The sequence below is a fragment of the Macaca thibetana genome, chromosome 8 (genome assembly GCF_024542745.1).
Source record: "Macaca thibetana thibetana isolate TM-01 chromosome 8, ASM2454274v1, whole genome shotgun sequence".
NCBI lineage: Eukaryota > Metazoa > Chordata > Mammalia > Primates > Cercopithecidae > Macaca > Macaca thibetana.
The window spans coordinates 120,425,293-120,452,968 of NC_065585.1; the positions used below are offsets into that span (position 1 = coordinate 120,425,293).

The following is a 27,676-nucleotide window of genomic DNA, read 5'->3' on the forward strand; positions in this document are numbered from 1 at the left end:
TGCTGGGTCACAGCAGCAAGGGGGCTGGAGGCAGTGGCATCAGAGCAGTGGTCAGTGAGGCCGCTGTTGGGGGAGGGAGTGGGAGCAGAAGCTAAGAGTGGACTGAAGTCCTTAAGCCAGGAAGTAGTTCAGGGTTTAACAAGAGGAGAGACAGGCGTCCCGGGGAGGGAGCAGGCTCAGGACAGGCCTCCAGTGCCGCCTTTGAACCTCACTACCCCGACTACAGCAGCGCAGTGGGAAGCGCCTCAGCTCCTGCCCCTTCTGCTTGCCACAGCCTGGACAGGACCTGGAATCAAACCACAGGCCCTGGGTCACCACTGCCGGCAAGAACTAGTTCCTCTCCGTCCATGCACCCACGCACACAACCTGGGCCCTCCCCGAGGTACTGGGGGAGGCCGTGCCCCTTTTCTGAGTGCCTGGAAGTGACTGCGGGAAGGGAGAACAAGTGACCACGCCTTTTCCTCCGGGGTATAAAAGTGGAGGCGCGCGCCAATTCTGGCAGTGTAGCTGCGGAAACTTTTCCAGGCGCATGGGCTACGGGGACCGTTTCCGGACGGTTTCTGATTGAGTTTGGCGCTTTTTACCCAAACTTCAGGGGGACGAAAAGCCTCCACCCACCTCCCTTCTCATAGGACTTTGCGGACAGAGCGCCCCAACCGCCTCCAGCGCTCCAGCAGGGCGCTCTCTAGGAGCCAGGACGGCGTCGGGAACCCACCATGGCTGCTAGCCGCAAGACCCTTACGTTTGTTTTCGTCATCGTCGTGGTTCCGCTGCTGGTGAGTACCCGCCGCGGTCCCTGGCTGGGGAAGAGCGCACCTGGCGCCGGGAGTGGGCAGAGAGAGAGGGGGACACGGCGGGGACGCTAGGCCCCGGTCGCCTGCGGCAGGGCGTACCGGGGCAGGACTACCCAGTCATCGGAGTCGGGAAGATTGGGGTCCCCTGGCTGGGCAGGAGCGACCCGGCCGCGAGGGAGCAGAGCGCGCGCTCCCCCTGGCTGTCCCGTGAGGCGAGGACCGCACTGAGCTGTCCCGGAGTAAGTTCCAGAATCAACGGAGGGAGGGAGTCAAGATGGAAACTCCGGAATGAATCTCAGGAAGCCACAGCGCGGTTGCCTCTTTCGTTCGTCCGTTCGTTCGTTCGTTCGTTCGTTCGTTCGTTCGTTAGTTTGTTAATAACTTTAACCCAGGCCAGGCGCAGTGGCTCACGCCTGGAATCCCAGCACTTTGGGAGACCGAGGCGGGCAGATCATCTGAGGTCAGGAGTTGGAGACCCGCCTGGCTAACATGGTGAAACCCCCTGTTTACTAAAAATACAAATTAGCCGGACGTGGTGGCAGCAGCTTGTAATCCCAGTTACTCAGGAGGCTGAGGCAGGAGAATCGCTTGAACCCAGGAAGCGACAGGCAGGAGAATCGCTTGACCCCGGGAAGCGAAGGTTGCAGTGAGCCGAGATCGCGCCATCGCACTCCAGCATGGGAGAGAAAAGAGAGACTCCGTCACACACACACACACACACACTCACTCACACAAATTAGCCGGGAGGACAAGAGCGAGACTCCATCTCACACACACACACACAAACACACTCTCACACAAATTAGCCAGGAGGACAAAAGCGAGACTCCATCTCTCTCTCTCTCTCTCACACACACACACACGCACACTCACACAAATTAGCCAGGAGGACAAAAGCGAGACTCCATCTCTCTCTCTCTCACACACACACACACACACTCTCTCTCTCTCTCACACAAATTAGCCGGGAGGACAAGAGCGAGACTCCATCTCTCACTCACACACACACACACACACACACACACACACTAGCCGGGCATGGCGGTGTGCGCCTGTGGTTCCAGCTACTGGGGAGGCTTAGGCAGGAGAACTGCTTGAACCCGGGAGGCAGAGGTTGCAGTGAGCCGAGATTGCACCAATACACTCCAGCCTGGGCGACAGCGCAAGACTCTGTCCAAAAAAAAAAAAAAAAAAAAAAAAGGTAACTCTATGTTTACATTGTTAAACGTGTTCCTTGGAGATCGGTTTAACAAACAGCCAGTGAAAAAGCTGTCCAATGCTTTTTTTGCAACTTTCACTTCCTCTGCCCTGAGAGTGGCAGGAAGCGGTTAACCAAGGTGCTTGCAGTAAGTGTCTTCCACTGTCACCCGTGTGTCCCCTCTGCATCCCACGGGCAGGACCACAGGCTGGCCCCTTCCTTCAGCATGAAAGGTGTAAAGTTCTTGTTGTGAGTTGGCTTTGGAAACTGAGATTGGTGGTGGGGTGCGCAATAAGGACATATTATAAATAAAATGTGCAGACCGCCAGGACTTTCTCAGAGTGATTGACGTTTCTCCCAAGAGAGCTAAGGCTCCTTCTATAATACCAAAAAAGAGGGAGGACAAAACAAGGTTATAGGAACCATGAGAGTTTGCATGATTTCTTTCAACAAATTCATACTAAATTCAAAAAGCGGTAACATTTTCACCTCTCAAAAATAACACAGCTGACTTCTACAATAGTTTGTAGTGAGTGGACCTACCTGAGGCAGCTAGAAGAATGGCTGTGTCAGGACAGTGGACCTGAAGAGAGAATGTGTGGATGACCAGTGTAGACAAGGCCAGCAACATGAATTTCACAGTTTTGAGAATGTGAACTCTGTACATCCCAAAGGAGCCTTTGATCCCTCCATCAGTCTTGCCTTATCAAATGCATTTCAATGCACAATCGCTTTTTAAAATTTTGAAGCTAACACAGATCACATTAGATGTTTTATGGCAGTACATTCAGATTGATCTTCCTTTAAACAAGGGTATTGTATTTTACTGCATGAGTAAGCCACAGGTTAATTCACTGTTGCTGCCTAGGGGAAGTTGGTTAGATCCCATCCTGACTTTGCCTTTGCTAATTCCAACAGCATTATACTAAATACCCTTGTATGTATCATGTGTCCACATATCCATGTGCACCAGCTTATTGGACAATTCCTTACAAGTTGAATTCTACTTCTCCTTCTGCGGGATAAATCACTTCAGAAGTTTCTTTAAATGTTCACGAATTTTCCTCCAAAAAACCACTGAACCCAGCTTACGGTCACACCTGGTCCACAAATGTGCCTGTGCCCCTACACCCTTGCTACACTTAGCTTTCATTCGTTGCTAGTCTAGGAGGTAAAACGTGATTCATCACATTGTTATGCATTTTTACTCCTTCATGGTATTAGGAATTTTCAAGGATACAGGAGTTTTTGGTACTGGGAGTAGATGATCGGGGGATCCATATGAGACAGCAGGGGAAGGCAGCAGGGAAGACCAAATTCCCAGCTGTGCACTTGGAAAACTGTGGTCAGCTGGGGCCAGTCCCTGCCAGCTGCCATGCCTCTGACTGGAGATAAGGTCTCCATCCTCAGGCTGTCAGGAGGACATCAGATGAGCCTGGAGCTGAGCTCAGTTCCTGACCTGAGGTCCTGGCTCTGTTAATGTTGGGCTGGTCCAATCTCTGTGTCAGGTCCTTCCACGCCATCCCTCTCTTCATCAAAGGAGGAAGTGACAAGTTCCAACAGCTCAGAATCTCAGACTCTGAGGCTCTCAAGGACTCCTGAGATTGGAGACTGGGATCACCTGGGCCCTGCTGTGCTTGCCCTCCAGCTCTGTGACACTGGTGAGGCCCCAGCTCATGCCAGTAAAGTGAAGAGGAGATAAAGATCTTCAACAGCCCTGTGTAAACCTCAGAGGGCTGTGTTAGCAGGTGTGGGAGGACAAATCACATCCTCAGGGCTGGTGTCAGTCACTCAGGACTCTGGATCCCCAGGGCATATGTCCTCCACCCAGCAGAGGCTGCACCTGCTCCTACCTGCACCTCAGTACCGGCTCCCTGAGCTTAGGACGGAAGCTTTTGAAGACTGGAGTGGAGCGCCATGCGGAGGGGCCATCGAGGAACAGAGGAGCTAGACCTCAAGTGAGGATAGCGATGGCACTGCAGGGCCACAGCCTGGTTTACCTGCCACGCTTCCAGTTGTCCTTCTGGTGGGCGCCCTGCCTGAGTTGGAGTTCGAAGAGTGAGCAGGAAAGGTCTCCATCCAGGTGGCTGCAGAGGGCTGCTCATTCAGCCCCTACTGAGAGGCCACGGTCCCGGTTCCGGTCCTCTGTCCTGTATCCGGGAGTGGCGGGGCAGCGAGGCTCTAACTTCCAGGTTGGGGGTGGGGAGAGTGGGGACAGTGGGGACAGTGCCATGCCCTCGGCCTGTGCTGTTGGGCAGCTGGTGTCCTGCTCCCAGCCAGCAACTGCACATCTTCAGGTAGTGGATTTTCCTAACAACCCAGGGAGATGAGGGTGGATCGTTTTCCCTGTCTTACAAGTGGCAAAATGAGATTCAGGAGCAATGTCTCCAGCAGTTTTGGCCTCACCTTCTGTATAATGGCAGCCATATTTGGGCCTCTGCAGAGCTAGAGTTCTCTGAGCAGCTGCTTCTCTGATCTCTGTCCTGCACTTGGCCTCGGGGAGCTCCTGTGGGTCCTCAGCAGAGTCCACAGGGCTCTTTGGGGTCCCCTCTCTGTGCCATAGCCTGGAGCCTGTCCTTAGGCGGTGAGCCAAGGCCGCCACTGCGTTCACCTCATGGGCTTGGGGGAAAAGTGATTCACCCAGGAAATAGACAGTGAACCCTTTATTGTCTTTGGAGTCTGCTGGAGCCAGGGAGGACGGACGAACCCCATGTGAATCCTGCTCCCTGGAGCCCACGGTGTGGTGGGTGAAGTGACACCAGGAATCATATAACTAATAGGAGGTAGCATGAGGGAGGCGTGAGATCTCACCACCTTTGCCTCCCCCTCCTCCAGAGAGGCTGTGCAGGAAGGAGGCTGTGCTGGTGCAAGGCCATAGGATATGATATTTTTGGCCTGGAGGATGATGTCTGGTTACTGTCACCATTGAGAATCATGGAGGGAAGCTAAGCTCCCCTTGACAGGATTTTTATTTTGGCTGAGTCTGAGAATTCAGTTGACATGAGACAGGTACACAGGAGGAAAGCACATACTACTTTCTTTTTGAGATGCAGTCTTGCTCTGTCGCCCATGCTGGAGTGCAGTGGTACAATCTCAGATCACTGCAACCTCTGCCTCCCAGATTCAAGCCATTCTCCTGCTTCAGCCTCCTTAGTAGCTGGGATTACAGGTGCCCTCCCTCACGCCCAGGTAATCTTTGTATTTTTAGTAGAGATGCGGTTTTACTGTGTTGGCCAGGCTGGTCTCGAACTCGAGCTCAGGTGATGCGCCCGCCTTGGCTTCTCAAAATGTTGTGATTACAGGCATGAGCCACCACGCCCGGTCAACACACACATTTATTTAATGCAAGTTTTACCTGGCACAGAAGAAGCAATGAGAGTCAGTTATATACTGAATTAGACCAAGTAACTTGTGAAGAAGCAAGTAAATGTGTGGAGGCTAAAAAGATGAATGGTTCTATTCTAACAAGGTCTGCAGAGTATTCTCTTGGGCTCCCACTTCTCATCCTTAAGAATAAGGAGATTGTCCTGTGTTTCCCTGGGGACTTTCATCTCCTGCTTTTAGGAAACACAAAAGAGGTCAAAATGATCTTCTTGCAGCTGCTGTTTTTCAATAGCCTTTAATTAAGAATAGTCAATGGGCCAGGGTGGTGGGCAGGTGCTATGGCTCACATCTGTAGTCCTGCCAAGGTGGTTGGATCACTTGAGCCCAGGAGTTCAAGACCAGCCCAGGAAACATAGCAAAATGCTGTCTCAAAAAAAAAACAAAAACCAAAATAAAACAAACAAACAAAAAAAACAAAAAACCACACACACACAGAAAATCATGTCGTGTGAAGGAACCCAAGCAGAATGCATACCATTTGATTCCTCATCATATTAAAATGCAACCAATGTATTGTGACAAAAAGCAGAAGCATTGCTGGGGACATAGGAGCAAAGCGGAAGAGAGGATTACATTGAAATATGAAGAAACACTGCAGGACTGTAGACATGTCGTCTTATTGTGGCGGTAGTTCCAGTGTATACATACATCTCAATCTACCAAACTACATGCTTCAAAAATGTACACTTTGTTTCATATCCATTATACCTCAATAAATCTATTTTTAAAAAACCTTCAATAGAATATGAACGCTTGAGTGTATACTGTATTCCCTATAGCACTTGCACATAGATCATGGAAATATGTTGCATAAAAAGTCAGTACCCAATTAAAATGGAATTCTAAAAGGTAATTAACATTAAAATGTGCAGGGGAAAAAGGAGTAAAAACATTAGACTAGACAATCATAGTTTAAATGGTAAACTTATAGGTCTATTTCGATATCAATTATTGCACTAACTGTAAATCCACTGGGTACTACAGTTCAAAGGTAGAAAGGGTTTGAAGGGCTGAAAAAAATAAGACTTAGCTATAACTTGTCTATACGAGATGGGACTTAAAAGGAAGACACAGATGCTGTCTGTTGAAAGCAAATAGATGGAAAAAGATACACCATGCAGAGTGTAAGGCCAAGAAAACTGCTGTGGCTATCTCAGTATCAGATGAAGTTGATTTTGTTAGCGGTGGACGAGATCCGAGTTACCCTACGTTGAAGGCAGCGAATCTGTACCAGTCCACAGCAACTTGAACTCTTCGCCTCCTGAGAAGAAAGAATTGGACTGAGGGACATAAGGCAGAAGGACAGACGGAGGCAAGTTTCAGAGCAGGAGTGGAAATTCATTAAAAAGCTTTAACAGGAAGGAAAAGAAGAAATTGAAAGAAAAGAAGGAAAGTACAACTTGGAAGATGGCCGAGCAGGTGACTTGAGAAACTAAGTGCACAGCCGGCCCGCCTGAGTCGGGGTTTTATAGGTTGGCATGCTTACAGAATCTTGCCTTACTTCTCCCCATTCCTGAAATCTCATTGGGAAGCTGCTGATCAGTTTCAGGTGTTTTCTATGTATTAGGAGACTGCCTTTTACTGGCATCGGCTTTAACCAGTTATTACTTTAGAGATACAGTTATCAACCACCTGATGGTCGCCCAACACTGCTGGTGTCAGAAGCGGGGAGCCCTCTTCTGCCCTGCTCATACCTGACTAGCTACCTACTGTAACAATTTTAGGACACAGAATATTAAGGGACATCAAAAGGGACCTTTGTAGTTAAAAAGGTTAATTCTTCAAGGAGTGTAATAATAATCACAAATTGTATATGCCTAGTAATACAGCTTCAAAACACATGATGCAAAAACAGAATTAAAAAGAGATTAAATCAGCTGTTTCTCTGCACTTGGTAGCACGATCAGATGAAAACGCCAGTAAAGTGGCAAGCGACCTGCACACTGTGAACCACCTTGATTTAACTGACATTTAAAGAGCAGGAGTGGAACATCCACTGAACACTCATTCCTTTCTATGCTCATGTTACTTGCACCAAGAGAGACCAGGTTCTGGGCTATAAAACATATGATATGATCTCTACACTTAATGAAATGAAACTGGAAATCAGTAACAGTATCTATAGAGAATTCTAAAATTTGGTTATTGAACAGCACATTTCTAAAAAAATCTGTGGTTCAGAGAAGAATTCAAAAGGGAAGGTAAAATATTTCAAAATAAATAATAATAACAATATAACATCAAAACTGATTGGAAATCGCTAACAGTGCTGAGGGTGAAATAATACAGCTTTCAATGTTTCTGTTAAAGAATTGGGGGTTGGGGAGATGGGGAGTTACTACCAAAGGGTATGCAGTTCCTTTGTGGAGTGATAAAAATATTCTAAGGTTGATTATAGCGATGATTGCATAGCTGTGAGTATATTAAAAACTACTGAAATGTAGACATTAAATGGGTGAATTATATGAATCATCATAATTACTAATTATGTGAATTGTGTCTAATTAAAGCTGTCAAAAAAAGAAAAAAATGTGAAATGTATGGCCTGAAGATCTACATTAATCAATCATACAATATAAGCATAAATTTAAACCAAACAAAGTAACAAGGAGGAACATAATTCAAGGAAATAGAATACAGACCACAAAAAGAACTGACAAAACGGACCGTGTGTGGTGGCTTGCGCCTGTAATCCCAGTACTTTGGGAGGCCCAGGCAGGCAGAACGCTTGAGCTCAGGAGTTGGACCAGCCTGGGCAACGTGGTGAAACCCCAGCTGTACAAAATACACAAATATTCGCCAGGCGTTGGGGCACACTCCTGTCTGTGGTCCCTGTCACCTGGGGACTGCAGTCGAAGGACCACTTGAGCTCGGGAGGCAGAGGCTGTAGTGAGCAGAGATTATGCCACTGCACTCCAACCTGGATGACAGAGGGAGACCCTGTCTCCAAAAAAAAAAAGAATTGACAAAATGAAAAGTTGGTCTTCAGAAGGAGTAAGAGTGTGAGAGCAGAGAAAGGAGATAGAGACATCGCCTGAACCTAGAGGGACCGCAGCCCGAGAAGGAAGGATTTGGGAAACGTGCCTTAGCTTCGCCATCACCAACTACTAGACAGGCTTTGATGTGGAAGAAAGCTACATTTTGTCTTGTTTAGATCCAGGCAGTTGAACAGAGCCCAGCACAAGTAGCTTTTGTTGTAACCACTTTGTTTTTGCTCAGGAGCAAGATTATATTAAATTTAATTAAATGTAAGTTTACAATTAAATTAATTTTGTACTTTAAAACACTCCCAACTTAAAAGTTACAAAAACTATACACAAAAAATTGAAAAATAACTGTTGGCATGATGAAAGCTATTATTGAATTATTTATTGTGTACTTTCTACAAGCAAGGAAATTAACATCAACACATTACCACTATCTAATAAGCAGACTCTGTTCTGATTCTCCAGTTGTCTTCTGGTTGTCATTTATAACACACAGATCATGGCCGGAATCCCTGAATTGCTGTTTCATCTTTTCGTGTCACTCTTTGATATTTAGTGGGAACAGCTTGTCAAAGTCCTTTGTAAAGCAGAAATTACTTAATGTTTGATGCTATATCCTGACTTTCTTTAAGGTTATATTATAACCCTCATTTGTAAAACTGTGTATCTTTATGTGTGTGTTTGTGTGTGTGTGTGAGAGAGAAAGAGAGACAGAATTCGCCCACTAGTAAATTAAACACTTGATCAAACTAAATATATTAGATGCTATTTCTGCTTGAAGGGCTCATGTGTTTTTTGTATTCTTTTTTTTTTTTTTTTTTTTTTTTGAGACGGAGTCTCGCTCTGTTGCCCAGGTGCAGTGGCATGATCTCGGCTTACTGCAAGCTCTGCCTCCCGGATTCACACCATTCTCCTGCCTCAGCCTCCCAAGTAGCTGGTACTATAGGCACCCACCACCATGCCCAGCTAATTTTTTGTGTTTTTAGTAGAGACGGGGTTTCACTGTGTTAGCCAGGATGGTCTCGATATCCTGACCTCATGATCCGCTCCCCTCGGCCTCCCAAAGTGCTGGGATTATAGGCATGAGAAGCCGCGCCTGCCCTTTTATATTCTTATAAAATCTTTTCTTGCCAACCACAGTGGTGTGTCCCTGTTATCCAAATTACTTTGGAGACTGAGGCAGGAGGACCACTTAAGGCCAGAAGTTCCATGCTGTAGTGGACTATGATCACACCTGTGACTAGCCACTGCATTCTAGTCTGGGCAACATAGCAAGACTCTATAAAAAAAAAATAACTCTTCTGCTCACATTTTCTGGGGTAAAGATATTTTATGTTATAATATGAGAAAAGGACACAGATGCGTTTTTCTTTATAGAAAATAGCTGCCCTAACAGGCCGAGGTACAAACACGGATGCAAAAGAATGAAAGTTTGGAGCTGGAAAGAAGTCCAAGCTCTGATGGGTTTTGTCACTTGGGGTGAAGGCAATGTGAGACAGAGCCTGGGAGAGGTGAGGTCTGGAAGCCACTCACGCCCATCTCTGCCTTGTCCCCACAGGTCCAAGTTGACTCTGCCACCATCTCCCGGCAGGACGAAGTTCCCCCGCCGCCAGTGGCCTCACAGCAACAGAGGCGCAGCCTCGAGGAGAAGTGTCCAGCAGGTGCACTTTTATTTTTAAAAATCAGTTTACTTTTAATTGACAGATAAACATTGTATATATTTATGGGGTACACCATGATGTTTTGAAATATGTACACATTGCGGAATGGCTAAATCAAGCTAATTCACATACTTATCATGTATTTGTGGTAAGAACACTTAAAAATCTACTCAGCAATTTTCAGCTGTACGGATACAGAGCCCTGGGATAAGCCCTCTTCGCCCTCCTCATCTGCAGGTTCTGCATTCATGGTTGCAAACAACACAGATCAAAAACATGGAAAAAATAATGAAAATGATAATACATCAATAAAAGTAGATAAAAAGCAATGCAGTATAGCACTTGTGTACATAGCATGTTTATTATATTAGGTATTACAAGTAACCTAGAGATGAGTTAAAGCATATATGCCTGAGTTATATGCAATACTATCCCGATTTGTATCAGGGAGTAGAGTATGTGCAGTTTGTTTCACGGAATACATTCCCTGTGAATAGAAGGAAGAACTGTCCAACATTGTTTTAATAACTGTAGTGAGCATGTCGCACAATACATCTCTTGAATTTATTTCCCCCTGTCTCACTGAAATTTTGTATCCTTTTACTAACATCTCTCCAACCCACCATCCAACTGCAGCACTGGTAATCACCATTCTACTCTCTACCTCTATAAGATTAACTTTTAAGATTCCACATATGTGAGATCATAAGGTGTTTGTCTTTCTGTGCCTGGCTTATTTCACTTAGCATAGTATCTCCAGGTTCATCTGTGCTGTCAGAAATCACAGAGTTTGCTACTTTGTTAAGGCTGAATGGTAATCCATTGTGTCTGTGTACTACATTTTCTGTACCTTTTCATCATCGATGGACACTTAGGTTGATTAAATGTCTTAACCATTGTAAATAATACTCCAGTGCACATGGGAGGGAAGATACCTCTTCAACATACTGATGTCATTTCTTTTGAAAGTATACCCAATAGTGGGATTGCTAGATCATATAGTTGTTCTATGTTTTGGTTTTTGAGGAACCTCCATACTGTTTTCCATAATGGCTGTACTAATCTCCATTCCCACCAACAGTGTACCAGCGTTCCTTTTTCTCCCCATCATCATCGACGCTTGTTACCTTTTCTCTTTTTGGTAATAGCCATTCTTACAGGTGTGTAGTGATATTTCACTGTAGTTTTGATTTGCATTTCCCTGATTAGTGATGTTGAGCATTTTTTCATGTATCTGTTGGCCACTTCTATGTCTCCTTTTGAGAAGTGTCTATTCAGGTCCCTTGCCCATGTGTCCATTTTAATTGGATGATTTGATTGCATGCTATTGAGATGTTTGAGTTCCTGTGTGTTTCGGATGTTAACCAAAGTCTTGGATCTTTTGGATATTGATCTCTCAACCTGTAGGTTGTCTCTTCACTTTATTCATTGTTTCCTTTGTTGTGCAGAATCTTTTTAGTCTAATGTAATCTCATCTATTTTTGCTTTTGTTGCCTGTGCTTTTGGGGTCATAGCCAAGAAATCATTGTGCAGATCAACATCCTGAAGAGTTTTCCCCTGTTTTCTTCGAGTAGTTTTACAGTATCAGGCCTTATGTTTAATATTTAGTCCATTTTGAGTTAATTTTTACATATGATGTGAGATAAGGGTGTTATTTCATTCTTCTGCATGTCAATAACTTATTTTCTCAACACCATTTATTGAAGAGGCTGTCCTTTCCCCATTTGGTGTTCTTGGTATCTTTGTCACAATCAGTTGACTGTAAATGCGTTGATTTATATCTGGGGTCACTATTTCATTCCATCAGTTGATCTTCATTTATGCCATTACTATTCAGTTTTGATTACTATACCTTTGTAATATATTTTAAAATCAGTTAGTATGATGCCTCCATCTTTGTTCTTTTTCTTTGTTTTGCTTAAGATCACTTTGGCTATTTGAAGTTTTTTGTGGTTCCATACAAATTTTAGAATTGTCTTCTCTGTTTTGGTGAAAAATGTCATTGGAATTTTAATAGACATTGCACAGAATCTATAGATCACTTTGGGTAGTTGGATGATTAAACACTACTGAGTTTTCTAATCCATGAACATGTACTGTCTTTCCATTTATTTGTGTCACTTTCCATTTATTTCTTCAATGTTTTAAAGTTTTCAGACCTTTCACCTCTGTCATAAATTCATTTAAGAGTTTCTGCATTGACATCCATTTTTAGGCCCGATATAAGTTGTTTAAAACCCAATCATACCACAGCATCTTTTGCCCAGTTAATAATTCCTTTCCCTCTTCAATTGTTTTTGATGTAGCACATTTGTTCTTCATCTCCCTGACCACAAACCCAACACATCCTACAGCAGCTCACTACAATAAAACCTAATAGCTCACACCAAAGCAGTGTGAACCTTCTTTGCAGGTGTTGTCTTCCACAATCCCTGTGGAAAGCCTAGGCTATAATGCCCATGGATCTTTATAAAGGCCTAGTCCCATAGGTGCTCTCTGTCTCTTGCTCCCCACACACTGGTTAGTGTCCTTGGACTGGATGGCTCCCTACTTCTTGTAAGTGCTGCAAAGTGTGCTCTCCTCTTCTCTCTGGAGTCTGTAAGTAATACAGCACTTCCGTGTTTCCTGTGTTTTGTCGTGTTGCTTCCTCTGTGTTTTCCCTGACACATCTGAACCTAACTTCTTTTAAAGAGTGGCTATCTTTTAAAGAGTGGCTATCTCCTAAGGAGTAGAGATAACTTAAAACTAGACATAGGTCAGACAAGAGGCACAGGGGCATCTGCCAGTAAAAGTAATTGTCTTGTGGAAGGGACACCTACAAGATGAACACTTAATTAGGCATTAGACAGTCCACCAGGATGAGGAAGTTTCCTGTGAACATTTGTGATGAAATCCACTGGATCCCCATCAGGGCAAAGCTAGAGTTTATAGCCTCCCTACAGAGAAAAACCTCAAGACCAAATCAGAAAAAAAAATTCAGCTACCACCTTGGTTGAATTTATTCCTAAGCATTTTTTTGTGTGGCTATTATAAATGGGATTTTCCAGATAGTTTCTTGTTAATGTATAAAAACTTGACCATGTACTTACTTTAAGCACCTAGTTTTATATTTTCACGTGGTTTCATGTATCCAGTTAGTGTTCTGTTCTTTCAGATTGAATAACTGTTGGGGTGATCAGACCCAACACCAGGCTGTGGGGGCTACGAAGTCTGGTGGAGTCAAATGAATGAGAAAACACAAGTTGAGAGAGAAAGTGGGACCAGGGGGCCAGTGCTAGCATGGAGGCTGTGAAGGCCCGGATCTCTGGCAGCCCACACTGTTTATTAGTGATCCAACAAAGAAACAGGTAGTGAGGATGTGGGGGTTGAAAGAAAACGATGTACCAAGTACAGCTGTGATGGTTTAGCATTTTCTTTGAAACTTGAGATAATGGGGGTGCTAGAAGCAAGGAGCCAGCAAGTTCAGACACATTCCAAAGGCCACAAGGGGTTTTAGAGCCTGGACCCTGGACAGGTTCTAAGCCCTGCCTCGGCTTCTCTGCCGACACTCAGCTTTTTCCCAACATGCCCCCCTTTTCTTTTTTGTAAAACTGTCACAGCTATCATTGCTTGTTCTCGATGGCAGCTTCTCTCCAGTGGTGGTTTCCTCATCTGCAGACTAAAAGGAGACAGCACAAGCATATGATTGTAAGAACCAAATTTGCAAGTGTAGAGCTTTCAGTGGCCTTAATCCATTTAAGAGGAGTGATTGTCGACCCATCGGCTGTCTTTTTCAAAATATCAGTTCCAGGGAGCAGGTTCAAGTGAGCCTGAGAGGCTTCAAAAACCTGCTCTTTTAGTTTTACAATATCAAGGGTGAGATTTTCATCTCTGCCTTCCAGATGATGTTTAAGAGTAACATAACACAACTTCAAATCCAAAAGGTCCTCTTTTTGTTTTTAAATTAATTGAGGAAGGCAATTGCAGGCTGTGCAGCCTTAACTTGCCGGTTGGTGATCCAGCTTCATTTTTCTTCGTCCTTATTCAAAATGGAGTCTGGTTTGAATGCTTCTTATTTCCCCCTTCCCTTTTCCAAGAGGACACTTAATTCTAAGGGTTGCAGAAGGATGAAGGTCTGTCTTCTGTAACTTCTTCATGCTGAATAGGGGTGATGAAATTCCTGCCTACCCATTAGGGTCTCTTGTATTCAGGGTAGAGAGGAGTTCAGTCAGAAAGCATTGGTCCATTAAGCATCTGTTGTACCTCTGAATCCCAACAAAAGGTAAAACCCTGGCACTCCAGCAGTTTCTCAGCATGGTTCATACTGGGGGAACCCGGTCCATGGTTGGGATCCATGGATCCCTCTAGTCTCCCATTCCATGGTCGTGCACATCTTGAGGGCACCCACATGGTTTGTTCATCTCCTGCAAAAACACAAACATACCCTCACCCCTACGTCACTAAATCTACTGAAATAGAAGCAAAGGCCTCCTTTTTTTTTTTTTTTTTTTTTTGCTGAAGCATTTGTACCGCAGCCTCTGCCTCTTTGGTTATTTACTGCAGGGTAAAACTTACCATTGAGAATGAGAAGCAGGCTTTTTCTGATTAACAGAAGGCATAGAGAAAGCAAATGGAGGCTTATCCTTCTTGTGCAAGAGTATAGCAAAAAAGCAGTCCTTAAAACTTCAATTTGCCCTGTACAGGTGGATCCACTAGATGCTGTGGTGATGTGTCTTGATGATGATCTCTTCATATTTAATCTGTTTGGGATTTTTTGGGCTTCATGAATGTGGATGTCCATTCCCATCCAGATTTGGGACATTTTCTTTAATTATTTCTTTAATTACACTTTCTGTTCCTTTCTCTTTCTCTGATGCTCCTTGGACCACCATAATGCATGTATTATTTTGCTTCACGGTAACCATTGGTACTGTTGGCTTTCTTCCCTCTTTTTCATTCTTTATTTTCTTTTTCTTCTTGTGACTTAGTAATTTCAAATGCTCTGTTTTCAAGCTCACTGATTCTTCTGATTAATCAACTCTGCTGTTGACATTCTCTGTGGAATTTTTTAGTTCAGATATTGTGTTGTTTAATTTTAGATTTCTGCTTGGTTCTTTATTATGCTGTCTGTATATATTAAACTACTCATTTTGATAATGTATTGTTTTCTGACATGACTTAGTTGTCCATCTGTATTCTCTAGTAGCTGACTGAGCTTCTTTAAGATGAGTGTTTTCAATTCTTTGTCAGGCTGTTGTAAATGTCTGTTTGTTTCGGGTTGGTTACTTGTGCTTCATTTTGTTTCTTTGATGCCCTCACAGTTCCCTGATTGCTCAGGAGCCTGTGGCAATGTGTTCGAATGTGCACTTTGATGAAGCAGGGATTAATTCCAGTATTTGCAGACTGGCTTTGTCAGGGAATTCCCTTCACCAGTCTGCCTGTTCACAGATTCTGGGCAGGCCATGTGGCGTGTTTCAAGGGTGGTCAGAGCCTGTATCCAGAGAGGTGACCTGAGGCCTGGCTCCATGGGGGCTGAACTGGCACTGGAGTAGGCCTTGTACTTGGGTCTGCAGATGTCAGCCAGGTGCTGTGATGGGCCTCATCCTTGGGTCCACAGGGAAGGACCTGGAGTCTGAGTTCATGGGGACTGACCAGGACTAGGGCAGACCTGGAAGCTGAATCTGTGGAGTTGGGTCAGGATCCTGGGTCTATAGTGCTAGCCCGAAGGCACAAGCTAAGACTGATATCTTAGCTTATCATGCCCTTATCTGTATGTGCTTCCAGACTTCTGTTTCCTACACTTCATGGTTCTTTATTTCATAGGGATACGTTGGATGATTTCTGTCAGTCAGGCACCATGCTAATGGGGATAATTATCAGAGGCCCTGCCCTCATGGAACCTTTTCTCTGGGATAGTGTTAAGATACACAGATCAAAATAACAGTCAGAAATTCCTGATTGGAACCATGAAGAATAATTAGGTGATGAGTGAGACAGAGACGAGGTTGGTGGGGCCTCTCGAGGATGGTGATTTGGGCCAGTATCCAAAGTTGGACAGGGATAGTTGTGCAGAGAGCCAGAAATAGTGCTCCTGAGCAGCCTCCCTGGGAATGACAGCCGCAGGGTGCAGGGGTTGGGGGATACTGAGCAAAGACAGGGCCACCATAGTGAGTGGACAGCAAACAGGTCAGGTGGACCAGCATGGGCAGATCACATGTAGACAAGGTTGGATTTTATTGTGTTATTTTATTTTATCGTTAAAAAAAGTAAACTGGGTGTGGTGTGTGTGGTGGCTCATGCCTGTAATCTCAGCACTTTGGGAGGCCCAGGTTTGTGGATCACCTGATGTCAGGAATTTGAGACCAGCCTGACCAATATGGTGAAACACTGTCTCTACTAAAAATACAAAAAATTAGCCAAATGTGGTGGTGGGTGCCTGTAATCCCAGCTACTTGGGAGGCTGAGGTAGGAGAATTGCTTGAACCTGGGAGGCGGAGGTTGCAGTGAGCTGTGATTGTGCCACTGCAGTCCAGCCTGTGCAACAAGAGTGAAACGCCATCTCCAAAATCCGTCTCCAAAAAACAAACAACAACAATAGCACAAGAACAACAAAAACACAAAAGTAAAATATTTCAAAGATTTGTATTGATTACATATTGAAATGTAGTGTTCTGGATATTTTAGGTTAAAAATAGATTGTTAAAATTAATTTGACTTCATTCTTTTTACCTATTTAGTATCGTTCTCGTAGAATTTAAATTTCTGTGGTTTGTATTATATTTCTGTCAGCAATGCCAGTCAAAAGTATGTAATAGATGCAGAATTGATGACAAGAGTGGATTTCTCTCTCTGGATTCCACTGAGGGCCAAAAGAGAAGTTTCCCCACCACTCTCAGCCTCTGGGAATTCTGCGGTGACCCATTCATTGGCTTTTCTCTCCCTTCCCAGGATATCATAGATCAGAACCTACTGGAGCCTGTAACGCATGCACAGAGGGTGTGGATTACACCAATGCTTCCAACAATGAACCTTTTTGCCTCCCATGTGCAGTTTGTAAATCAGGTACAGAATGTGTGGACCTCTCGTTCAGAGGTGGAGTACGGGGCAATGAGGTGGGAGTTGTAACCGACATGAGTCAGGGAACCAAGTTCCAGCCCAACTTGGTCTTCATCACCCTGTTTCATGATTATGACTTTGGTTGATTAAACAAAAATGGAAAGAAATAGTTTCTATGATGCATGCCACCTGGCTGGGAAATCTTCTAAACTATTGGCTGCAAGGAGCTGGGGGCATCATTACAGCACAGAGAAGTCCTGGCTGAGTGGATGGGGCTGAGTTTTAGGGTTGGCACGGGTCTGCTCTGTGGCCAGGCTCTCTTCCCTGGGCTTTGTGTTCCTGGCAGGTGCTCGGGCTTGCTCAGCCTTCAGGTTCTCAGGCCTCTACCGCCTCCCCAGCAGGCTGGTTTTTTGGGAAGTCACCTAAGGGCTCCTCTCCTTGCAGAGTCTCTCAGATGATACCCTGTGCCTCCTTTGCTACTGACCATGTCATCTAAATGGTGCTTTTTCCCTAATCTGATGTAATGAATAATGAATCACGGACCTTTTGTATTGGTCCTTATGTACAGGGTGGGTGTCCTGTGTGAGCCCTGAGTGTGCTGGTGCAGAAACCGGCCCTCAGAACTCCTTGGCGAACTGAATTGAGCTGAGCTGAGGGGGAGGGGTTGGGGTGGTGAGGAAGGGTCAAGAGAAACATCAGGGAAACACATTCCCAATACCTTGTGCTTTGTCATCAGATGAAGAAGAGATGAGTCCCTGCACCACGACCAGCAACAGAGTGTGTCAGTGCAAACCAGGAAGTTTCTGGAATGGCAATTCCACTGAGATGTGTCGGAAGTGCAGCACAGGGTGAGACAGCAGCCAAGGGGCTCCCGACAGCTGTCAGGAACCTGAGAAGATCTGAGTCACCTGGTACCCCTATCTCCGCTTACCCCGTGGAGCCTCCAGCCCTATGAGGCATCCCTGAGCCTTTGGAGTCTCTTGAGCCTGCAGTGGCCCTTCCTGGTCCATCTGCCTGTCCCAGCCCTACCCCCTGCAGCAGCCCCTACCCACCCCTCCCCAGCATGAGTCCCTTTGGCCAGGCTGAATTGTTCACTGGGCACAGGAGGTGACTTTCTAGGTCCCTTGAACCTTTTCAGGGGATCTAGGAAATGGGATTTCCTTTGAAATCAGAAGAAACACTTGATCCAGTGTGGCTTGTATTTGTCCTTATTCCAAATTGCTTTAAGAAATGTAATTTTTCATATTTTTTATGCAGGCGGGGACCCATGAAGGAAAAAGTGCCTGTAGCTCACAAAAGTGATATTAAGGCCGTGGGTGGAGGTGCCTTAAGTTCCCATGAGGACCTAAGCCCACCCCGCCGGCCTCACTCCTGGTCCCTGACTTCTCAATAAGTCCTTCTTTTTCCTATTTGGGTTTTAGGGGCAAAGAGGAACTTGCTCTTCTCTGGCCCTCCACTGTTTGCTGTGATTGGGAGGAACCAGCAGCAGACAGGGTGGGGCGAGGGCTCACTGGTACTGTGGGTTAACTGGAGGAAGGGGCTCAGCTTGTGGCCACAGGGGCTTGTGATCTTCCCCTGGAGTGTGGCTCCTCCTAAGGCAGCCTCCCCTGCAGCCCAGGGAAGCTCCGTGTGTGCCCAGCACAGAAGGCTCCTGGAGCTGCAGCTCTGACCCCAGAGCAGGGAGGCCAAGGGGCTGAAGTGCGCATGCTCAGACCCTTCCCCAGCCTCAAGAAGGGAGCATAGGGGGACCCCCTGCAGACACGAGGAGCCTGTCCTCCTCTGACGTCTTCTCAAGGACATTAGGCAGGGAGGGTGGCTCCTCTTTCATCTCACCTGGCCAGCTTTCCATCAGGAGTCCCCGTCTCCGTCCCTGTGTGTACCCAGGTGTCCCAGAGGGATGATCAAGGTCAGTGATTGTACGCCCTGGAGTGACATCAACTGCACTACATCAGCTGCCACTTCCACTGAGAAAACCGCAGTGGCGGAGGAGACAGTGATCACCAGCCTGGGGACTCCTGCCCGTCGCGGTCTCCTCATAGGCGGCATCGTTACAGTCTTCATCATTCTGTTTGCGGTTGCGTTTGTTTACATTTTACGTCGGAAGAAACACATTTCTTCACTGAAAGGCATCTGCTCAGGTAGGTGCTGGCTGAGGGTGGGGGCGCTGGACACTGTCTGCCCTGCCCCCTCCCACTCTGTTCCCACAGACAGTAATCCCCATCCCTGCCCCTGGTCCAAGTGTCTCAAGCCTGGCTCAATCTTCCTCCTTGTGATCGCCCCATCCCCACATCCCGTGTATCCCCCAGGACCCTGGTCTCATCGCTTCTCTCAGGGCTGGGGGTCCCCTCATCTCCCAGCCAAGTGTAGGAGGGCAGGGCCAGTTCCTCCCACCTTCAGGCCCAGCCAGGCAGGGGGCGGTCGGCTCTTCAACTGGGTGACAAGGGTCAGGATGAGAAGTGGTTGCAGGATTTATTCAGCCTTGGTCAGAACAGAACATAGAGATTTTCCACGTGTTGGTTTTTACTCTAGTTCCCCTTCTCATCCCCCTTCCTCAGGGTGTCCCCGAATTGCAAGGCCCTATTCCTGTTCCCAGCCCCAGGGCTCCTTGTCCAGTGTCCCTGCCCCCAGCCTACCCCTGTGCCCCGCTGTCCTCTGGGAGGGAGGTGCTGTGTGGGCCCCTCCCTGCCTGCTATGGAGACTCCTTCTCTTCCAGGTGGTGGAGGGGACCCCGAACGTGTGCACAGAGTAAGTTGGTTTCTCCAGAAACTGGGGGCTTCATGGGTTCAGGAACTGCTTCCCGACCACTGCCGAGCCCGGGTGGGCACAATTCCTTGTCCTCGTAGCTGCCCTGACTCTCTGACGTGGCCTGGGGTATCTGGGCTGACTGTGGGGGATACATGGCCATTTTGAGCAGCACACAGACTGGCGGGCCGTGCTGCAGCCCCGTCCTTCCTGCAGCCTGGGTGACACCATCACTCCACAGCTGGCCCCGTGGGGATGGGGTGCCCACCTGACCCACCTCAGCAGTGGGTGCTGGATGTGCTGAGCCTCAGCTGCCTGGGGTGACCTCATTGGAAGGGATTGGGGATGGCAGGTCCAGCTGCCAACTGGGGACCTTGAAGCTGAGCCCTGGGTGTGGACTGGAGTGGGCTGTTTGCCTTCTCAAGGACTTTTTCTGGTGTTCACGTCCTTCACGAGTTCATGTCCCTTCACGGGACAGAGGACAATGCCCACAAAGAGACCCTGAGTACCAGATTCTTGCATCCCACCCAGGTCTCTGAGCAGGAAATCAAAGGTCAGGAGCCAGCAGAGCCAACAGATGTGACTGTACAGTTGCCAGAGGAGCCACAGCATCTGCTGGTGAGTTGAGCAGGGACTGTGCCATGCCTGGCCTGCTGCCTGCACAGGACTTTGAGGACAGTGGGAGATGGCAGTGCCTCTGTTCTCCTGGCCCAAGGGGACATGAAGCCTTTGGGAGAAGGGACTGCAGGGGATGGAGCAGCTGCACTGAGGTGGTGACTGTGCCAGTCTGCAGGACATCTGCTTCTTATTCCTTGTCCCCAGAACCTGGATCTCCACAGGCATACAGTGGGTGTCACAGGGTTCTTTGATGACTGGCTAAGGCTGCACAGTCTCTATCGTGTGCTCTTAACAAAACTCAGGGAGCCCCTGCTTGAAACAGCAGAAGTTTTGGATGTACTTCAAAATTCTCACTACATTGAACATACTTCACAGTAAATCTTTGTCCGGATATCTGATCAAGTATGTAAGGAGGCTTCTGGGAGGAAGTAGGATTTCTGAGTCAGTGCGTAGAAGTGCTTTTGTATTACGCAAACACACGTATCTATTCACTTGGATTCACCAGTTTTGATATGACATCAAGTAGGTGTGAAATCTGGACACACTTTTTTTTTTTTTTTAAGCTTCGAAAGTTCTTTCCTTCAAGATAAGATGATCCTATCTAATTTCTTATGGACTTTTAAAGAACGATTTGGTTTGTAGCATTCACCAGTGGAATGTAGGTGCCATTTCTTTTGTGATGCTGTGTGAAGTGAGGAACTCTCTGAACTGTTCTGAGTCACTGTCTCCTTCCTCCTCGCCTGTTTAAGAAGGGATTCTCCTCTTGTTCTCTGCTTTTGGCTCCTCTTTGATCATTTGTCAAATGCTTTTCTGGACAAGGATCACTTTCCACCTGTTTTCTTCCTTTCCTATAGCTACACCCCATGTTTTTTTTTTAATGAAGTATTAAAAGGGAAGAAAACAAACAAAAAATGTCAGCAATTACTCCATGCTGCTGAACCGCATTGCACCTTTGTTTTGTAATTTGTAGAGATCTGATCTTGCTATGTTGCCCAGGCTGGTCTCAAACTCCTGGCCTCAAGTCATCCTCTCACCTTGGCCTCCCAAAATGGTGGGATTACAGGCATAAGCCACTGCACCTGACCACGTTGCATATTTTTTGAAAGTGGTAAATGCAGAGCCACACGTCTGCCACACTACAGGAAAGTTCTCAGTCATAGTGGTAGTCCCCCAACACTTCCTCCAGCCCCAGCCCTTCTTAATTCAGGTAAATGCAACAGAGAATATCTTGTGTTCTTTGTGGAAATCTTTATGCATATGCCACGTATATTCATACAAGCATATGTACATTTTGTTTACATTACAGGGATTATGTTACATATAATACACTGCTGAGGGAAACTTGTTTTCATTTTTTCTTTTTCCTTTTTCAAATTTATTTAGATTCGGGGGTACTTATGCAAATTTGTTACCTGGTTATATTGTTTGATGCTGAAATTTGGGGTATGAATGATTTTATCCAGGTTGTGTGCATAGTATCCAACAGTTAGTTTTTCAACCCTTCCTCCCTCCCTCCCTCCCCGCCCTGGTAGTCGCCAGTGTCTATTGTTGCCGACTTTATGTTCGTAAGTACCTGATGTTTAGCTCCCACTTATAAGTGAGGACATGCGGTATTTGGTTTTGCGTTCCTACGTTAAATCACTTAGGATGATGGCTTCCAGCTTCATCCATGTGGCTGTAAACAATATGATTTCATTCTTTTTTATGGCTGTGTAGTATCCCATGGTGTATGTATACCACATTTTCTTCATCCAATCCACTGTTGATGGGAAGCTAGGTTGATTCCATGTCACTGCTATTATGGATAGTGGTGTTTTTTGGTAGAATGATTTGTTTTCCTTTTTTTTTTTTTTTTTTTTTTTTTTTGAGATGGAGTCTCGCTCTGTCACCCAGGCTGGAGTGCAGTGGTACGATCTCGGCTCACTGCAACCTCCGTCCCTCCAGGTTTAAGCAATTCTGTGCCTAAGCCTCCAGAGTAGCTGGGATCACAGGCACGTGCCCCTATGCTCAGCTATTTTTTTGTATTTTTAGTACAGATGGGGTTTCACCATCTTGGCCAGGCTTGTCTTGAACTCCTGACCTCGTGATCCACCCGCCTCGGCCTGGCAAAGTGCTAGGATTACAGGTGTGAGCCACCGCGCCTGGCAGATTTGTTTTCTATATGTACCCAGTAGTGGGTTTGCTGTGTTAAATAGTAGTTGTTTTAAAATTATTTGAGAAATCTCCAAGCTCCCTTCCATAGTGGCCGAACTAATTTACATTCCCACCAAAAGTATATAAATGATCCTTTTTCTTCATAGTCTCGCCAGCATTTATTGTTGCTGGCTTTATTTTTCTTTCTTTCTTTCTTTCTTTTTTTTTTATTGAGACGGAGTCTCGCTCTGTCACCCAGGCTGGAGTGCAGTAGCGCTATCTCGGCTCACTGCAAGCTCTGTCTCCCGGGTTCATGCCATTCTCCTGCCTCAGCTTCCCAAGTAGCTGGGACTACAGGCACCCGCCACCATGCCCAGATAATTTTTTGTAATTTTTGTAGAGACGGGGTTTCACTGTGTTAGCCAGGATGGTCTCGATCTCCTAACTTCGTGATCTGCCCGCCTCGGCGTCACAAAGTGCTGGGATTACGGGTGTGAGCCACCGCGCCCAGCCTGTTACTGGCTTTTTAATAATCGCCATTCTGACTGTATGAGATGGTATCTCATTGTACTTTTGATTTGCATTTCTCATGGTTCATGATGATGAGCATTTTTTCATATGTTTTTGGCCACTTATATGTCTCCTTTTGAGACATGCCTGTTTATGTCTTTTGCCTATTTTTAATGGGGTTGTTTTCTGTGTGTTCATTTAAGTTGTATATAACTCCTGAATATTAGACCTTTGTCAGATGCATAGTTTGCAGATACTTGCTCCCATTCTGTAGGTTGTCTGTTACTCTGTCGATACTTTTTTTTTTTTTTTTTGAGATGAACTCTCGCTCTGTCACCTCGGCTGGAGTTCAGTGGCATGATCTCAGCTCACTGCAACCTCCACCTCCCAGGTTCAAGTGATTCTCCTGCCTCAGCCCCCAGTTAGCTGGGATTGCAGGTACACACACCACCATGCCCAGCTAATTTTTGTATTTCTGGTAGAGGTTTTGTCTTGTTGGTCAGGCTGGTCTTGAACTCCTAACCTCAGGTGATCTGCCTGCCTCGTCCTCTCAGTGCTGGGATTACAGGTGTGAGCCCCCACGCCTGGCCTGTTGATAGTTTCTTCTGCTGTGCAGAAGGTCTTTGGTTCAATTAGATGCCACTTGACAATTTTTGTTTTTATTGCATTGCTTTTGAAGACTTAATCATAAATTCTTTGCCATGGCTGATGTCCAGAAGGGTGTTTTCTAGGTTATATTCTAGGATTCTTATAGTTAACCTTTAAACCACGAACTTTGAAGGTAAGCTTTACCTTTAAACCTTTAATGCACCTTGAGTTAATTTGTGTATATGGTGAAAAGTAGGAGTCTAGTTTTCATTCTTCTGCATATGGCTAGCCAAATATCCGAAGCATCTTCTGTTGACTAGGGAGTTGTATTTGTCCATTTTCATACTGCTGTGAAGAAATACCTGAGACTGGGTAATTTATAAAGAAAAAGAGGTTTAATGGACTCACAGTTCCGCATGGCTGGGGAGGCCTCACAATCAGGGCCTAAGGTGAAGGATGAGCAAAGGCACATCTTACATGGAGACAGGCAGGAGAGCGTGTGCAGGGGACTGCTCTTTATAAATCCATCAGCTCTTGTCAGTCTTATTCACTATCACAAGAGCAGAACCGGAACAACTCGTCCATATGATTCAGTTACTTCCCACCAGTTCCCTGCCATGATATGTGGGGATTATAGGAGCTACAATTCAAGATGAGATTTGTGACGGAATACAGCCAAACTGTATCAGGAGTCCTTTCCTCGTTGCTTATTTTTGTCCACTTCGTCAAACATTAGATGGCTGTGGTTGTGCAGCTTTAAGTTCTCTATTCTGTTCCATTGGCGATGTGTCTATTTTTGTACCAATATCATGTTGTTTGGGTTATGGTAGCCTTAGAGTGTAGCTTGAAATTGGGTAACATGATGCCTCTAGATTTGTTCATTTATCTTTGGATTGTTTTGACTATTCAGGCTCTTTTATGATTCCATATGAAGGTAAGAATAATTTTTTCCATTTCTGTGGAAAATGACATTGGTTGTTTGATAGGAATAGTATTAAATCTGTAGATTGATTTGGGCAGTATGCCTATTTTAGCCATTTTAATTCTTCCAATCCATGAGCATGGAATGTTTTTCCATTTGTTCACGTTATCTATGATTTCTTTTAGCAGAATTTTGCAATTCTCCTAGACATCTTTCATATCCTTGGGTAGAGGTATTTCTAGGTATTGTGTGTGTGTGTGTGTATGTCTGTTGTAAATGGGATTGTGTTCTTGATTTGGTCCTCAGCCTGAACATTATTGGTATATAGACATGCTACTGATTTTTCTTTCTTTTTGAGATAGCGTCTCGCTCTGTTGCCAAGCTGGAGTGCAGTGGTGCGATCTTGGCTCCCTGCAACCTCTGCCTCCCGGGTTCAAGCGATTCTCCGGCCTCAGCCTCCTGAGAGGCTGGGATTATAGGCAGGTGCCACCACGCTCGGCTAATTTTTTTTTTTTTTTTTTTGAAACAGAGTCTCGCTCTGTCGCCCAGGCTGGAGTGTAGTGGCAGGATCTCAGCTCACTGCAAGCTCCGCCTCCCAGGTTCACACCATTCTCCTGCCTCAGCCTCCTGAGCAGCTGGGACTACAGGAGCAGCTGGGACTACAGGTGCACCCCGCCATGCCCAGCTAATTTTTTGTATTTTTAGTAGAGATGGGGTTTCACTGTGTTAGCCCGGATGGTCTCGATCTCCTGACCTTGTGATCCGCCCGCCTTGGCCTCCCAAAGTGCTGGGATTACAGGTGTGAGCCACTGCACCTGGCTGCACCTGGCTACACCTGGCTAATTTTTGTATTCTTTAGTAAAGACAGGGTTTCACCATGTTGGTCATGCTGGTCTTGAACTCCTGACATCGTGATCCACCTGCCTCGCCTCCCAAAGTGCTGGGATTACAGGTGTGAGCCATGGTGCCCCGTGCTACTGATTTTTATACATTGATTTTGTATCCTGAAATTTTGTTGAAGCTGTTTATTAGTTCCAGGAGCCTTTTAGTGGAGTCTTCAGGGTTTTCAAGGTGTAGAATCATATCGTCCATGAAGAGTTTTGACTTCTTCATTTCATATCTGGATGCCTTTTCTTTCTTTCTCTTGCCTGAGTGCTCTGGCTAGGACTTCCAGTACTATGTTGAATGGGAGTGGTGAGCGTGAGCATCCTTGTCTTGCTCCAGTTCTCAAGGGGAATGCTTCCAGCTTTTGCTCATTCAGTATGATGTTGGCTGTGGGTTTGTCATAGATGGCTCTTACCATTGTGAGGCATGTTCCAATGGGAACTTTCTAATGTTTTTTAATATCCAAAAGAGCAAACACCTCTTCCATACTTTTTCAAAATGTATTATTTTACCCAGATAAAATTTGCAGTTAAAAGATTTCCTCCATCTTTCCCTCCTGAAAAAACTCAGTGGCATTTTTGTCAATTCGCTTTAAAATAAAAAATTAATCTAGAAATACTATTTTATAATAGTATAATATTTAGTATAATATTCAGTATAATATTTATTTATAATAAATAAAAATTATAATATTTATAATATTCAGTATAATATTTATTCTGTATAATAATATTCAGCATATTTATTCAGAAATAGATATTCAGTATTTCCTTATCAAAGGAGATAATATTTGGTGTGAAGTATTTTATTGTAACTGAATTGTGATTTGTGTTCCTCTTCAAATAAATTATTCCTGTTGCTTATGGCTGTTTAGTGTTTCGTATCCAGCATGAGTTGGATAGCCTTGTAATTCTGTTTGCTAATTTATTGCATCTGCTATGTTTTTAACTTTCCTCCAAACATACATTTCTATTTCAGTATTGTAGTTTCATTCTTAGGGATTTTAAATGACATTGAAAATAGTGATTATTGTGTCTGCCCTCTTGCAAGAGTCTCGCCTCATTTTAATTTTCCATCTTGTTGCCTAGGCCAGACCTTTCAGAACCATGTTCAGCTGTGCTTAGGGAAGGCAGGTGTTTGGGTCTGATTTGATTTCTGGAGAAGACCTCCAAAGTGTCACCCTGAGGAATGGCGTTCACTTTTGGTTTCATATAGAAATTCTCATAATCAAGAACGCAACCTACTATTCTAAAAGGTTCTGAAAAAGATCAGAATTGGTGTTTAATTTTATCAAATGTCTCTCCAGGATCCATGGAGACTGCTGTGTTATTTAATTACACTATGGATATGGTACAGTATTAATGATCAAAGGTCATTTACAGTCTTGGAATAAATCATTTTGTTAGGTTTTCCTGGGTGCTCTCATATATACTCTTCTGCCGAGACTTCTGCTGGTGAGAATTGTGTAAGGAAGTGATCTTTTCCTGTGAGGGTGGGTGGGAGTTGATTAGATGGGGCAGAAGGGGACTTTCTGGGGTGGTGGCAATGTTCTGTGTCTTGATCAGGGGATAATTACCCAGGCGTATACAGTAGTCAAAGTTGGGCAGAACACTTACAAAGTGAACATTTACTGCATGCCACTTATGTCTCAATGAGTCACCAGCACACAGAGCCCAAGAGCTATGCAGGACCAGAGGTTTGTCTCCATCTCCATGGAGACCCGAGATGGGAAGCGCTGCAGGTCTCTTGCTGGCTGGTGGTCAGGGTCAGTACTGGACTGCAGGACTCCTGACTCTGACCAGAGCATTCCCCACTGTGTGTTACAGGAACAGGCAGTAGCTGAACGGCGGGTGTCAGAGGAGGACGCTGCTGGTTCCAGTGAATGACGCTGAGCCCACTAAGAGTAAGCGTTTTGTGCCTTGAGACGCAGCAGGAGGACAGGGAATAGGGACAGTGTCCTACCTGCTGTCCCTATAGCGAGAGGGCTCTTCTGGAGCATTCACTGCTGGAAGCAGGGGGTCCCATGTCAATCCTGTGCTGATTGTCCTTGGAGCATCGAGACCCTAAATCTCTTCTCTCTTCTCAGTCAACACCTTGCTGGATGCCTCGGCAACACTGGATGAAGGACATGCAAAGGAAACAATTCAGGACCACATGGTGGACTCCGAGAAGCTCTTTTATGAAGAAGATGACGCAGGCTTTGCTATGTCGTCCCTGTG

General features: G+C 45.5%; 4 protein-coding genes across 4 annotated transcripts in view; 2 read left to right on the plus strand and 2 right to left on the minus strand.

Moving 5' to 3' along the window:
• R3HCC1 (R3H domain and coiled-coil containing 1) overlaps positions 1-27,676 on the minus strand; it is a 222,898-nt gene that overhangs the window by 167,282 nt on the left and 27,940 nt on the right. The gene's annotated exons all lie outside the window — the stretch shown is intronic.
• The window catches only part of LOC126961287 (60S ribosomal protein L34-like), a 563,491-nt gene that overhangs the window by 66,567 nt on the left and 469,248 nt on the right, over positions 1-27,676 (minus strand). The gene's annotated exons all lie outside the window — the stretch shown is intronic.
• LOC126961279 (tumor necrosis factor receptor superfamily member 10D-like) lies at positions 307-27,565 on the plus strand. Its single transcript, XM_050801456.1, has 9 exons — positions 307-776; positions 9,922-10,024; positions 16,952-17,065; positions 17,796-17,907; positions 18,944-19,197; positions 19,773-19,804; positions 20,333-20,419; positions 27,284-27,360; positions 27,544-27,565. The coding sequence occupies exons 1-8, from the start codon at positions 717-719 to the stop codon at positions 27,341-27,343; spliced, it is 822 nt and encodes a 273-aa protein (XP_050657413.1). The 5' UTR covers positions 307-716; the 3' UTR covers positions 27,344-27,360; positions 27,544-27,565.
• The window catches only part of PEBP4 (phosphatidylethanolamine binding protein 4), a 478,151-nt gene continuing 458,160 nt past the window's right edge, over positions 7,686-27,676 (plus strand). The window contains exon 1 of the mRNA XM_050801460.1: positions 7,686-7,695. The gene's annotated coding sequence lies outside the window, so the exon portion shown is untranslated. The remainder of the gene's footprint in view (positions 7,696-27,676) is intronic.

Excerpts from the sequence above, each read along its gene's own strand:
- LOC126961279 (XM_050801456.1), top strand. The coding sequence starts at position 717 with ATGGCTGCTAGCCGCAAGACCCTTACGTTTGTTTTCGTCATCGTCGTG. Across the intron at positions 10,025-16,951 it reads CGAGGAGAAGTGTCCAGCAG|GATATCATAGATCAGAACCT; the intron begins GTGCACTTTTAT and ends CTCCCTTCCCAG. Across the intron at positions 19,805-20,332 it reads ACCCCGAACGTGTGCACAGA|GTCTCTGAGCAGGAAATCAA; the intron begins GTAAGTTGGTTT and ends CATCCCACCCAG.